Genomic DNA, 13,567 nt, shown 5'->3' on the forward strand with positions numbered 1-13,567 from the left:
TACAATTCAGATATGCAAAAACACTTAATATTGAGGTGGAAAGTTTTTTTTTTTTTAAGCCTGTAAAAATCGAATAGAATTTGTTTCAGAAAAGAATCGAGAAATAAATAGTTTGTTTCCGCTGAAATTTCGAGTGAAAAATAAACTTCAATATTTCAGTTTCAAGATCAATTCTTCTGACTGTATGCCCTCGATTTTTTTTTCATCAAAGTCAAAATAAAGTCTTTATTTTGATGGAAATACACTGCCTCCTCCCCCATCACGGTGCCTTAAAGAGATGTAAAAAGGTATATAAAAATACATCTAATTTATTAATAGACATATCTAAAAAAAAAAAACAAATCTGACAAATAGCTTGTGATATGTCATCCAGTAACAATACCTGGAGATTCGGTAGCGGATCCACGGAAAGTACGTAGAGTTGGTAAAATGATCTCATGTGTCTCGTGATGTATACAATTGCAATTGTTAAGCATAAATTCGTCCACAAAAAAAGTCTAAATATATATTCAGTTTTCGGGAATTATACCCCCTTTCGAAAATTCTGGATCCGCCCCTGAGAGTATACATGTAGCTGTTTTGTTTCTTTAGGCGATACTCCATTAAAAAAAGTATGTAGCATAATATTCATTAACCTTTTTCAATCGGTGAGGTAATTTCAACTCTTGGGATATGATCAACACTGACAGGGCGTTTGAGTCTAGGTTGCGCCACTGTCGGCGCAAGGCCACCCGGAAGTACAGGTGTTGACACACATCGTGCTATAATTTCAAAAGGGTTTTGGTCTTTAAGGGATGGAGACGAGTCATTACTCCATGGAATGAATTTCTTAACTTTCTTTCGGAACGATTTAGATTTCTGTCTTTGTATAGGTTTGCATTCTTTACATTTTTCTGCTGCAATTATTAAGTCCGGTTCACTATTTGACCTTTTGTGGATTTTTTTACTTCCACCAAAGAGACACCGTTTTAGTTTTGTAAATTTAGCAATTTCATCAGCACATTCATGTCGGTTTGTAAACCTTGCCCATTCCTCTGCTGTTAATTTTCTGCCGTTATCACGGAGACGAGGGTTAGCACCTGAAAGTAAAACATTTAGTGGTGTAGTGGTGTACAGATCTTACAGATTTTTGTTACTTGTAGAATTAAACCGGATTCATTCGTATTGTAGCTGTAACAAGTCCAGGAGAACGTTATTCAGGGGTTTTCATTGGTTGTTTTCTGCCAATTTATTTTTTCGTTTATTGTTTCGACATGATTTTAAACCAGGCTGTTGTGTTTCTCATTTTGTTATTGCCGCGTTTTAAGCTTACTATACGGTGTGGGATTTGTCCATTCTTTAAGGTCATACGATGGCCGGTGTGGGATTTGCCCATTCTTGAAGATCATACGATGACCTATTATAGTTGGTTATATCCACGTTCTTTCGTATTGGTGGAGAGTTCTCTCATTTACAACCATACCATACTAGCATATGTCATATACTGGAATTATCAAAAGTGCATTTGAGATGTGTAAGGATAAAAGAGATTTAGCATAAAAGTCAAATTCTTCAAATTACTAGTGTGTTTATAATATCATATATTTGGCCGAGGTATGAGTTGTAATGACTTCCTTTCGTTTTCCTTACCACCGCTCAGTCCCTGAAAAATTCACTTTTTGTACCTAATCATATGTACATCTTTGTTTAAAACACGTGGTACCGAAGCTTAGTATCTGTTTTAGATGATTTACACTTGGTTTATTTTAACATATTGATTACAGAAACTCAAAACAAGACTTTTTTATGGAAGTTTTTACAGTTTTGCGTTAAATGCTAGAAGTTAAGAGCGCTAAAGTAAATATGTATGACAAATTTGAAAAATGATATTATTGATGTCTGACATGTCTTTACAACATGCATATGTGAAGGAAATTTTTTGATTAAATATTTAATTTATTTTGAAATTCGATTTCAAGGTATCCAAGTAAAGTTGCCTTTTTTTTATATTACGATACATTAAGTGATTTTGAATATAGGATACTGTCCAAAACAAGACGGGAATGACCAGATCAACACAATTGCATGTCCATTTTTTTCTTGAAACACGTGTAAACAGATTGGGTATTATCTCCAAAATGGGCTAAAATATCCCGTTTGGGATATATTACCCCAAATGGGATATGATTTTACTGTGCAAAAACTTTTTGTTTTTGGTTTCAATAGAAAATATTGCAAAATGCAAATGATTACATAAAGGGAAGCGACTTTTGGTTAGCAACTTTTCTCTATACCGGATTATTTATCATTTGATCCCTTAAAATATGCAGATTTTCAGAGGGACCAATCTAGCAACTTATTCATTTTCTGGAAAAGTTGCTATCTGAATTCTGCTATAATTGACCTAAACAAATGCACTTTGGTTTTGCTAAATTCTAAAATTAAGATTTTTTGCACTGAAAACGTTTATTCCTATTTTGGCTTTGATACAGCAAATGGGTTATCATGATCCATTTGGGAGATAATCTCATACCTAGTTAACACAACGAACACATACCTGCGAATAATATGAGTTTTGCACATGCTGTACGTCCTTGTATTGCAGCCTTCATCAAAGCCGTAAATCCAGCTTTACTTTTCTGATCGACTTTTATTTTTCGGAAATCATTCAATAATACTTTTAGTATTTCTTTATATCCTACAAAATACAAGAAATTTAGATAATAACGAAAACATTCCTCATGTCGTTTTTCTTCTGGAGACTCTCTTAATTTTGAAATTAAGTACTAAAACAATCTATGTAAGCGAAACTAAACCAGGAATCCGATGTTTTTATAATGCTAGCTGGCCGTTTGGTTGCAGATTTTTTCTATTAAACGTACGATTTAATTTCCTTTTTTCTTTCTCCCGCACTTATATCCAATTTTTACCTTCTCCCGCATTTATATCCATTTTTGTACCTTCTCCCGCACTTATTTATTCATTTTTGTACCTTCTCCTGCACTTATATCCGTTTTTGTATTTTCTCCCGCACCTGTACTTTCTCCCGCACTTATATCCTTTTCTGTACTTTGGTAGTATTAAAACATTTGACTTTTCTACACTTTACACAAGCATTCCCCATTCCAAACTAAAAGACAAATTGAAAGAGTTGGTCCTGTATTGTTTCATAAAAAAGAATGGCCTGCTTAGATACACAATTCTTGTCTTAGAGAGGGATAAATCTTACATGGTAAAAAATCACTCTGATTCAAACAAAAAATTCTCTGAAACTGGCATTATCAAGATGCTTGATTTCTTGATTGACAATATATTTGCTACGTTCGGAGGATGTGTTTTTCAACAAACAATCGGCATTCCCATGGTAACCAACTGTGCTCATCTCCTTGCCGACTTGTTCCTTTGTTCATACGAGGCTTACTTCATACAGAAAGAAAGAAAAGAAGTAAGCAGTATCTTTTAATTCACTTTCCGCTTTATAGATGATGTTCTCTCACTAAATAATTCAAAATTTGGTGACTTTGTTGAACGCATCTATCCAATCGAACTTGAGATAAAGGATACATCAGATACAGTTAAGTCTACCTAATATCTTGACTTACATCTTGAAATTGACAATCATGGTGGGCTGAAAACTAAACTTTACGACAAAAGAGATGATTTCAGTTTCCCAATTGTGAACTTTCCTTTCTATGTAGCAACATTCCCGCAGCACCTGCATACGGAGTATATATCTCCTAGTTGATATGATATTTCAGGGCTTGTATTTCCTAACATGATTTCCTTGCTAGAGCGTTGCTGCTCACAAGAAAGCTATTACACCAAGAGTTCCAAATGGTGAAGTTAAAATCGTCCCTTTGTAAATTTTACGGATGCCATCACGAGTTGGTTGTCCGTTATGGAATATCCGTTTCACAGATGACAAAGGATATGTTTTAATTGTCGTAACTACAATCTTGTCCCCTTTTCCCCGAATGTGACCTACCGAATAAGACTTACATGTATCACCAGGTTACTTACATGAGCAACACGGCGGTGCCACATGTAGAGCAGGATCTGCTCACCCTTCTGGAGCACCTGCGATCACCCCCAGTTTTTGGTGGGGTTCGTGTTGCTCAGTATTAGTTGTTGTACGTTTACCCGCGCTAATATTATACATTTATTTCTCGTGCCGGAGGGAGATATGAAGATTTATTCACCCAAGAATATTCATATTTCACGAGGGCTCTGCCCGAGGGAAATATGATTTTTCGAGGGTGATCAAATCTTTATATCTCCCGAGGCAAAGGGAAATGAATGTTTTATTCCACTGCCTATGCTTTGTTTACTATCAATACATTAAATATTTTTTGGCATACATTTTTTTCTTATCCGCTTGTTTTTGTAAGTCAAACTAAACACGACATACCCATTGATAAACAGTAAGGATCAAAATTTAATTATAAGTCTTTTTGTTTTATCGTCTGAAATAAATTTGAACATGACAATGATTTTTGCTATCGCTATTTTAAGAAGAATAAGAAGTTCAAAACGTTATGTACATTAACTGCGCGTAACGTCGCACGAAGTAATCCCGCCATTTCAGAGAGGAATATGATCATCAGAATGGAATATGAAGATTTGTTCAATGCCACGTGGGATAGTCTCAACCAATCAAATATTGATTAAACTATCAATATGTTTAAACAGTGGAATAATACATATTGTACTCTAGCCCGCATCTATATCAGTTTTTGTGCTTTCTTCCTGGTTAATATCAGCTTTTCGTACTTTCACTCACACTTAAATAAGTTATTATACTTTCTCCTTAACAAATACCAGTTTTTTGTACTTTTTTTCCGCACTAATATCAGTTATTGTACTTTCTCTTAAAATCATATCAGTTAATTTACTTTCTCCCATACTTATATAAGTTATTGTATTTTTTGCCATACTAGTATCGGTTATAGTACTCTCTCACAAACTAATATTTGTTTTTGTATTGTTGCCACACTTATATTGGTTATTGTACTTTTTTCAATACTAATATCAGTTATTGTATCCCCCCCCCCCCCCCCCCCCCCCCCCCCCACACACACACACACTAATATCAGGTATTGTATTTTTTTCAATACCAATATCAGTTATTGTACTTTTCCCACACTAATATCAGTTATTGTATTTTTTCAATACCAATATCAGTTATTGTACTTTTCCACACTAATATCAGTTATTTTACTTTCTCCACACTCATATCAGTTATTGTACCTTTTCCACACCAATATCAGTTATTGTACTTTTTCCACACTAATATCAGTTATTGTACTTTTTCAAACTAATATCAGTTATTGCACTTTTATCCACACAAATATTCAGATATTAGTTATCTTCCCTCTCTGGCATTAATATCAGTTTTTGTATTTTATTAGCACTAATATAATTTTTTATACTTCTATATTTTGTATTTAATCCACCAACAACATACTATACACTTATTATCTTAACGTCAATGGAAACGAACTATCAATGCTCACATTTTTCTTTTGTATTTATTAAATCAATGCACTTTTTAAAAATGTACATATTTATAAACTCATCATAGATACTATGCTTAAGGATGTTCGCTCCTGTTGTTTTTGAATTTTTGCCAGATATTCGGAATCCTCTGGTTTTATATATGTAGTGCCATTAAAAAATTTTGCCCACTAACCCCGACTTTTCTCTCCATAATATGATTACATATAGTTTAAAATGTCATTTTTGAAAATCTTATAAAATCCTTGTTACTTTTTCATCGGTTTTGAAAGAAAACAGATGCTAATGTTAAATGTACGAAAAATCTAGAGAGAATTATTTCCCGCCAAATTTTCAGTGGCTTATATCTCGAAAACAAGCACACCGACCTTTCATTTTTTTCTGCTTTTTTAGTTTTTTTATTTATATACTATCAACTTATATAAGTCTTTTAAAAAGCTTGTTATTTTGAAACAGAGTAGCGAACATCCTTAAAAGCCTGCACGTTAGACGCGCGTCTTGCACATAAAAGACCCACCAGTGACGTCCGAATCAAAAAAGCCAAAAAGGCCAAATAACATTCGAAGATTAAGAACACGAAGGGGATGTATGTGTGTATTAGTTTTAGTTATTTTTTAAATAGTACGAAGATATGGAGGAAATGATTTGCAGAAAAAAAAGACATGATGAAAATAGAATGGACAAGGGGATGAGCAGTTATCTTCAAAACGTATAAATAAAATTGTATTTGATACTGTTGTTTGTCTTTTGATCGTTTTTCGTTTTATGCCATGGCATTGCTATTTTTTTAAACAAATGAGTTTGGATATCCCTTTTGGTATCTTTCCCAGCTCTGACATGTCTGATATGAATGAAGTTTAAAGTTCAAATTTGAAAGTAATCATCAATAAACTAGTATCTTTCTTTCTCTGTCATCGATTGATCGATTGATCGATTGATCGATTGAGAAGAAGTAAGACCTTGTCAGTTTGAACTCGATGCAAGTTAAATTTCAATTTGATGTCTAACCTTAATTACTTTTTTTGTCAGTACAACGCATTAGTTGCACTAATTAAGTGTTAAATTTCTGTAAAATCCATCACTTTTAAAGGATAAATTGTGTTCGAGGGATTAAAAGACAATGTCCTGTTTACCAAAAATTGTATTGCAAAATTGAAAGGGTTGTTACAATTAACAGAAAAAAAAAATGAAGAATATTTCAATAACTCTTTAACCAGTTGCTTTGATGGTCAGACAGAAAGACTATGTATCACTATAAGAAACTTGTGTTTTCTACTTTTCGACAAAATTTTTATAAATGGATTGAGGTTGTCAAACAAACTACCTTTCTTCTTAATTAATTGAATTCTTTCTTCACTAGGAAAATCTATTACGAGTTGACGTTGTATTGATTTCTGTTATAAATGAAATCCTTGGCTAATTTTCACGCATTTAGGTAACAAATTGATGGTAACCTTGTTATTGGAGTGACGTTTATTATTTTGACATATAACGACGATTTTTCTACATCGAAGGACATCGATAATGTTTTTCTGCAGATGTTTTTCCGAATCTGTAAAATTAGAACTTGTTATCTGTGATGAGATTTTTTCATTTCATTATTCTAACATGACTTCTCCACTTAGTCTTAAATACTGGAAAAGTTGACAATTAAATCAAATAAAATGCAAATCCTATATTATAGATATTTGGCTGCATATGCTAAATGAATACTTTGAAAGGGGGACCATACATTTTAGTAAGCAGGACATTTAAAAGATTTTTTGTAATTTGAATTTCAAATTATTTTTTACATTCATCCGATAAAGAGATATTATGTCTATATTTTTTTTTTCATTTGATATCAAATGTGTTATATTGTTTAAGAAACTGTTACAAAATTAGCCTGTACATTTGGAAGGGTACAAATATACGTATATATGTATATACTTCTCTATTATAAATAGAGGGGTAAATCCTCTTTCGTTCAAAAATTCTTCCTATTTCGGAGTCTTAACCTGACTAGAGTGTAAATATAATCACTAACGATCCATTGGATTTTGGACTTTAATTTCTATACCTCGTCTCCGAAAAAGGCTACAGTCCTCATACTAGACACACGTGTATGAGAACCTTTGTGGAATTATCCGATTTTAAAATCACAAGAATTATAATAATTTTTGTAAGTGAACTAAGCTTTATATTTTCTCCTGTGGTACTTGTCTATAATTGTTTATTTTTCTTATTTTATTGGAATGTTGAAGCGTCGACCGTCACACATTTTTTTGTGAAGTTCTGCATATTAAAAATGTATGTAAAAATGTAAATATGTAACTATCTTTCTATCATTCTGTCTCTCTATTTCTCTCTCTATCAATGTTTCCATGTATCCATCCATCCCTCTATCTTTCTATCTCTATGTCTCACTATTTCTCTCTCTATCAATGTTTCCATCTATCCATCCATCCCTCTATCTTTCTATCTCTCTGCATGTCTCACTATTTCTCTCTCTATCAATGTTTCCATGTTTCCATCCATCCTTCTATCTTTCTATCTCTCTGTCTCACTATTTCTCTTTCTATCAATGGTTCCATCTATCCATCCAATCCCTCTATCTTTCTATCTCTCTGTCTCACTATTTCTCTCTCTATCAATGTTTCCATCTATCAATCTATCCCTCTATCTTTCTATCCCTCTGTCTCTCTATTTGTCTCTCTATCAATGTTTCCATGTACCCATCCATCCCTCTATCTTTCTATCTCTATGTTTTCTCTCTATCAATGTTTCTATCTATCCATCAATTCCTCTATCTTTCTATCTCTCTGTCTCACTATTTCTCGCTATCAATGTTTCCATCTATGCATCCATCCCTCAATCTTTCTATCTCTCTGTCTATCTATTTCTCTCTCTATCAATGTCTCCATGTACCCATTCATTTCTCTATCTTTCTATCTCTATGTCTTTCTATTTCAATCTCTATCAATGTTTCCATGTACCAATCCGTCCCTCTATCTTTCTATCTCTATGTCTCTCTGTTTCTCTCTCTATCAATGTTTCCATCTATCCATCCATTCCTCTATCTTTCTATCTCTCTGTCTCACTATTTCTATCTATCAATGTTTCCATCTATCCATCCATCCCTCTATCTTTCTTTCTCTCTGTCTCTCTATTTCTCTCTCTATCAATGTTTCCATGTATCCATCCATCCCTCTATCTTTCTATCTCTATGTCTCACTATTTCTCTCTATATCAATGTTTCCATGTATTCATTCATCCCTCTATCTTTCTATCTCTCTGCATGTCTCACTATTTCTCTCTCTATCAATGTTTCCATGTTTCCATCCATCTTTCTATCTTTCTATCTCTCTGTCTCACTATTTCTCTTTATATCAATGTTTCCATCTATCCATCCATCCCTCTATCTTTCTATCTCTCTGTCTCACTATTTCTCTCTCTATCAATGTTTCCATCTATCAATCTATCCCTCTATCTTTCTATCCCTCTGTCTCTCTATTTGTCTCTCTATCAATGTTTCCATGTACCCATCCATCCCTCTATCTTTCTACCTCTATGTTTTCTCTCAATCAATGTTTCCATCTATCCATCCATTCCTCTATCTTTCTATCTCTCTGTCTCACTAATTCTCTCTATCAATGTTTCCATCTATCCATCCATCCCTCTATCTTTCTATCTCTCTGTCTCTCTATTTCTCTCTCTATTAATGTCTCCATGTACCCATCCATTCCTCTATCTTTCTATCTCTATGTCTTTCTATTTCAATCTCTATCAATGTTTCCATGTACCAATCCGTCCCTCTATCTTTCTATCTCTATGTCTCTCTGTTTCTCTCTCTATCAATGTTTCCATCTATCCATCCATTCCTCTATCTTTCTATCTCTCTGTCTCACTATTTCTCTCTATCAATGTTTCCATCTATCCATCCATTCCTCTATCTTTCTATCTCTATGTCTTTCTATTTCTCTCTCTATCAATGTTTCCATGTACCCATCCATCCCTCTATCTTTCTATCTCGCTATCTCTCTATTTCTCTCTCTATCAATGTTTCCATGTATCCATCCTTCACTCTATTTTTTTTGGTCTTTGTTTGCTCTCTAATTAGTGTTTTATTGACATGCTGGTTAATAATGTCACGTGAATAAACAAGGAAGTTATTCGTGACACTTCACTCACAAAATATCCGCAAGACACTTCTCTTATAAATTAATCACTATCAGTTCTGATCATACAAAAAAAAAACAAAAAAAACTGAGACACATAAAAACATCACATTTTTAAATGTCAAATTCCTGCGTATACATTTTTTTTTCAATTGATTGACTGAAATTTTCTTACTTTTTTAAAATTAAGTCCTATGTACTATTGTTTATGGGCGAATGACATTTCACGAACAAGAGATGATTAACTTTTTAATCCTTCAGTAGATAAATACGAAAATAAATAAATATAAAAATCATATAACTATCTATCCCCCGAGCGAAACGCATCATTATCGAATATTATTTTGCTCTTCAAGGACATTCCTACTGTCATTGTCAACATCGTTTTATAAGAATTAATGTCTTCGTCTTTTTTTTTTTCTTTTTTTTTTTTTTGCCGATGAAAGACTCTATCAGTTGTTTGCCATTTTAGTTATAAAATGCATTTTTATCAGCTTAATTCCAACATGTGAAAAGACTCATCATCCTCGTACACTGGTATTTTGTTTTTTTTTAAATAATCATGAAAAACTGACATCCTAACAAAGTATTTACGTGTATATTGAATGCGAAGCATAAGGCTTTTATACTTTTTACCTACTTCAATTGAATTCAGGGGATATGGATTTTAATATACTAAGCTACCTGCTTTATTGGTAAACAGATGGAATAGATCTTTTACTAATTTACCTGCTTCATTTGTATACAGATAGCATAGATCTTATACCAATTTACCTTCTTCATTTAATTGTAGATGGTATAGCTTTTATAATTATTTACCTGTTTCACTAGTTTGCAGATGGAATGATCTACAACTAATTTACCTGCTTCACTTGTATGCAGATGGAATGATCTACAAGTAATTTACCTGCTCACTTATATGCGAATAGAATGATCTACAACTTATTTATCTGCTCACTTGCATGCGGATGGAATAATCTACAACTAATTTACCTGCTAACTTGTATGCGGATGGAATGATCTACAACTTATTTACCTGCTAACTTGTATGCGGATGGAATGATCTACAACTTATTTACCTGCTCACTTGTATACGGATGGTTAAGATCTTATACTAATTTATCTGCTTTATTTGTATACAGATGATCTAGATCTCATGTCATTTTACCTGCTTCATGTGCATACAGATAGTATAAATCTTACACTAAGTACCTGCTTCAATTGTATGCAAAGATTATACTTCTTATATAAATTACCTGCTTCAATTGCAATCGTATTCTGAGGATATGGATCTTAATTTCAGATCCATATCATCGGAATACAATTGAAACAGGTAAAATAGTTTAACTGAATAATTTACCTGCTTCAATTGTATGCAGATGGTATTAATCTTATACTAATTAACCTGCTTCACTTGTATGCAGATGATATAGATCTTATATTAATGTATCTGCTTCACTTTTAGATCTTAAAATTTACTAATGTACCTCTTTCGGGTGCATGCCGATGGTATAGATCTTATATTAGTTAACCTGCTTCACGTATAAGCAGATGGAATAGATCCTATTTACCTGCTCCAATTGTATGCCGATGGTAATGATCGTATCATAATTTATCTACTTCACTTGTTTTCTGAAGATATTGATCGTATGCTAATTTAACTGCTTCACTTGTAATCAAAAGATATGAAATAATTGATTGTATGCTAATTTAACTGCTTTGCTTGTATTCAGAAGATATTGATCGTTTGCTAATTTACCTGCTTCACATGTATCAGAAGATATTAATCGTATGCTAATTTACTTGCTTCACTTGTATTCAGAAAATATTAATCGTATGCTTATCAGCCTGCTTCACTTGTATTCAGAAGATATTGAGCATATGCTTATTTACCTGGTTCACTTGTATGCAGATGATATAGATCTTATGCTAATTTACCTGCTTCATTTTTATGAAGATGATACAGATCTTATGCTAATTTACCTGCTTCACTTGTATTCAGAAGATATTGGTCATATGCTAATTTACCTGCTTGAGATGCAAATATTAGCGGTGTGTTGCCTTCTTTGTCTGCTAAGTTTACATCCACCCCCGGTACTTCAGACAAAACTTCAACAATCGGCAGATAGCCACTAAAACATGCATGTGCCAGTGCGGTCTGAAATGGAAATTAATATCGTGTACTGATAGTCCAAAAGCAATTGCTTCTAGCACGTGGACGGAAAATGCACATGCAGTTGTACCTACCATTGAAGTATCATATTCTCAATATAATAGTTCTATGTACCGACCCACTGCTAGCAAAAGGGAATGATACAATTGACATGCGCACAATAGGTGTTTGTGAAGAACGTATCAGGTACGCACGAGGCCAACAGTTTTGGAAACCAGATTTAATAAACAAACGCATGTGCCATATCAATACATGATCTTCCAACTGGTCATAATGCCCCATGACGCGTTTCCCCCCTATGTCAACAGAGGAGCAGTTCATTTATAAACTCGAAATTGGAATCTTGTGTATTGTTAAAACCGTGATATTACAAATACTTTTGAGAAGATACAGGCATTGAAAATGAGGATAAGCCTTTGTTAATATGAACTTCATGTTCTCCAATATTTCTATAATTTTCATTATCCCATTATATATATATATATCTATTTAATGATGGGACTGTTATGTTCTGAAGATTACGAGCTATTTTTTCGCCGTTCCTATTATCAAATGTCAGCCGCAACAATGAAAAATTGATCGTTATATGACGTCAATAGTTCAATCGTTGCAAAATCACGGGTCAGGTGTTGCAGATTCCGAATTGGCAATAATGTTTATTATACTTCTAAATCTAATGCATTCTTTGTTAACAAAAATATGCGTTTTATATACTTTAACGTCATGGCAGAAATTTCTGCAATGTTTGAATAAAAACATGTTTAAGTAAAAAAAATGCAGTAGTTCGTTTTTATCCAGAATATTAATTATTTCCACGATATATAATTACACTTTTTGTCTGTAAGTGTATATTTAGTACGATTTTGATCGTACAGTGAACTAAAATAATAGAATTACAACATTGTTGTGGCAGTTTGATTGACGTCGTGATGTCAATTCTTACAGAATGATAACTACAATTAAAATTTCAATCTTTTTCAACCTCATTGGATCCTTAAAAGATTTGATTAAAGCCAAAACATTACACAGAAATTCTATAAAAGGATCAAATTTGATTATTTCCTTTCTTAACACAAATAAAACTACTGGATAATGGATAAGAAATGAAACATGTTAAACGGATGAATATAGGTAAACTCAATTTACAAAGGATGTATACAAGTCTGTTAAAAAAGTAACTGAATTCACAGAAATGTCCTCTGTAAAAAGATAGACTAAATTTAGAAATCATGTACATACATCTGTGAAAGAGATGACCTGAAGTTTCCAAAGATGTATATATAAAAGTGATATATGGAGAATAAACGAAAAATGATAGATCTTTTTCATACTGTGCCAAAACTTAGTAATTGATTTGATATGTTCAAAAATATAATAAAAATGATTTGGTCACCTAGCTTGTTTTCAACCTACAAGTTGTGAAAAAATGACACATTTTGTATGTAATGGATTGTACAGAGAAAAAACAATCATTATGTGAATATAAACTAATAGATAAAATATTTAAATAATGTATGCGAAGATAGGTTTTTTAAAGTGTTTTTATGATATCAAAAGAAAAAATGGGTTCATCGTACATTTTCCCAGATATATCATAAACAGATAAATGAATGTAGATTCCTTTATAAACTGTCAATTTCTGAGTTACATCCCATTAAAACACATAATGTTTCACAATGAAGAAAGTTTGATACGGTAAATTCAATCATATGGAAATATGAATGGGGACACACTTGTATACTAC

The 13,567-nt window shown here is 32.8% G+C and overlaps 1 protein-coding gene across 1 annotated transcript in view; it reads right to left on the minus strand.

Annotated features, from left to right (window-relative positions):
* Positions 1 to 292: 292 nt before the first annotated feature.
* Positions 293 to 13,567, minus strand: part of LOC127717790 (ankyrin repeat domain-containing protein 33B-like) — a 50,014-nt gene continuing 36,739 nt past the window's right edge. The window contains exons 3-5 of the mRNA XM_052223617.1: positions 11,679 to 11,808; positions 2,537 to 2,677; positions 293 to 1,079 (exon numbers count right to left, since the gene is read on the minus strand). Of these exons, the coding sequence (XP_052079577.1) occupies positions 631 to 1,079; positions 2,537 to 2,677; positions 11,679 to 11,808 (720 nt within the window). The 3' untranslated portion in view covers positions 293 to 630. The remainder of the gene's footprint in view (positions 1,080 to 2,536; positions 2,678 to 11,678; positions 11,809 to 13,567) is intronic.

This window comes from Mytilus californianus, unplaced genomic scaffold (genome assembly GCF_021869535.1).
Source record: "Mytilus californianus isolate M0D057914Y unplaced genomic scaffold, xbMytCali1.0.p SCAF_10, whole genome shotgun sequence".
NCBI classification, from domain to species: domain Eukaryota; kingdom Metazoa; phylum Mollusca; class Bivalvia; order Mytilida; family Mytilidae; genus Mytilus; species Mytilus californianus.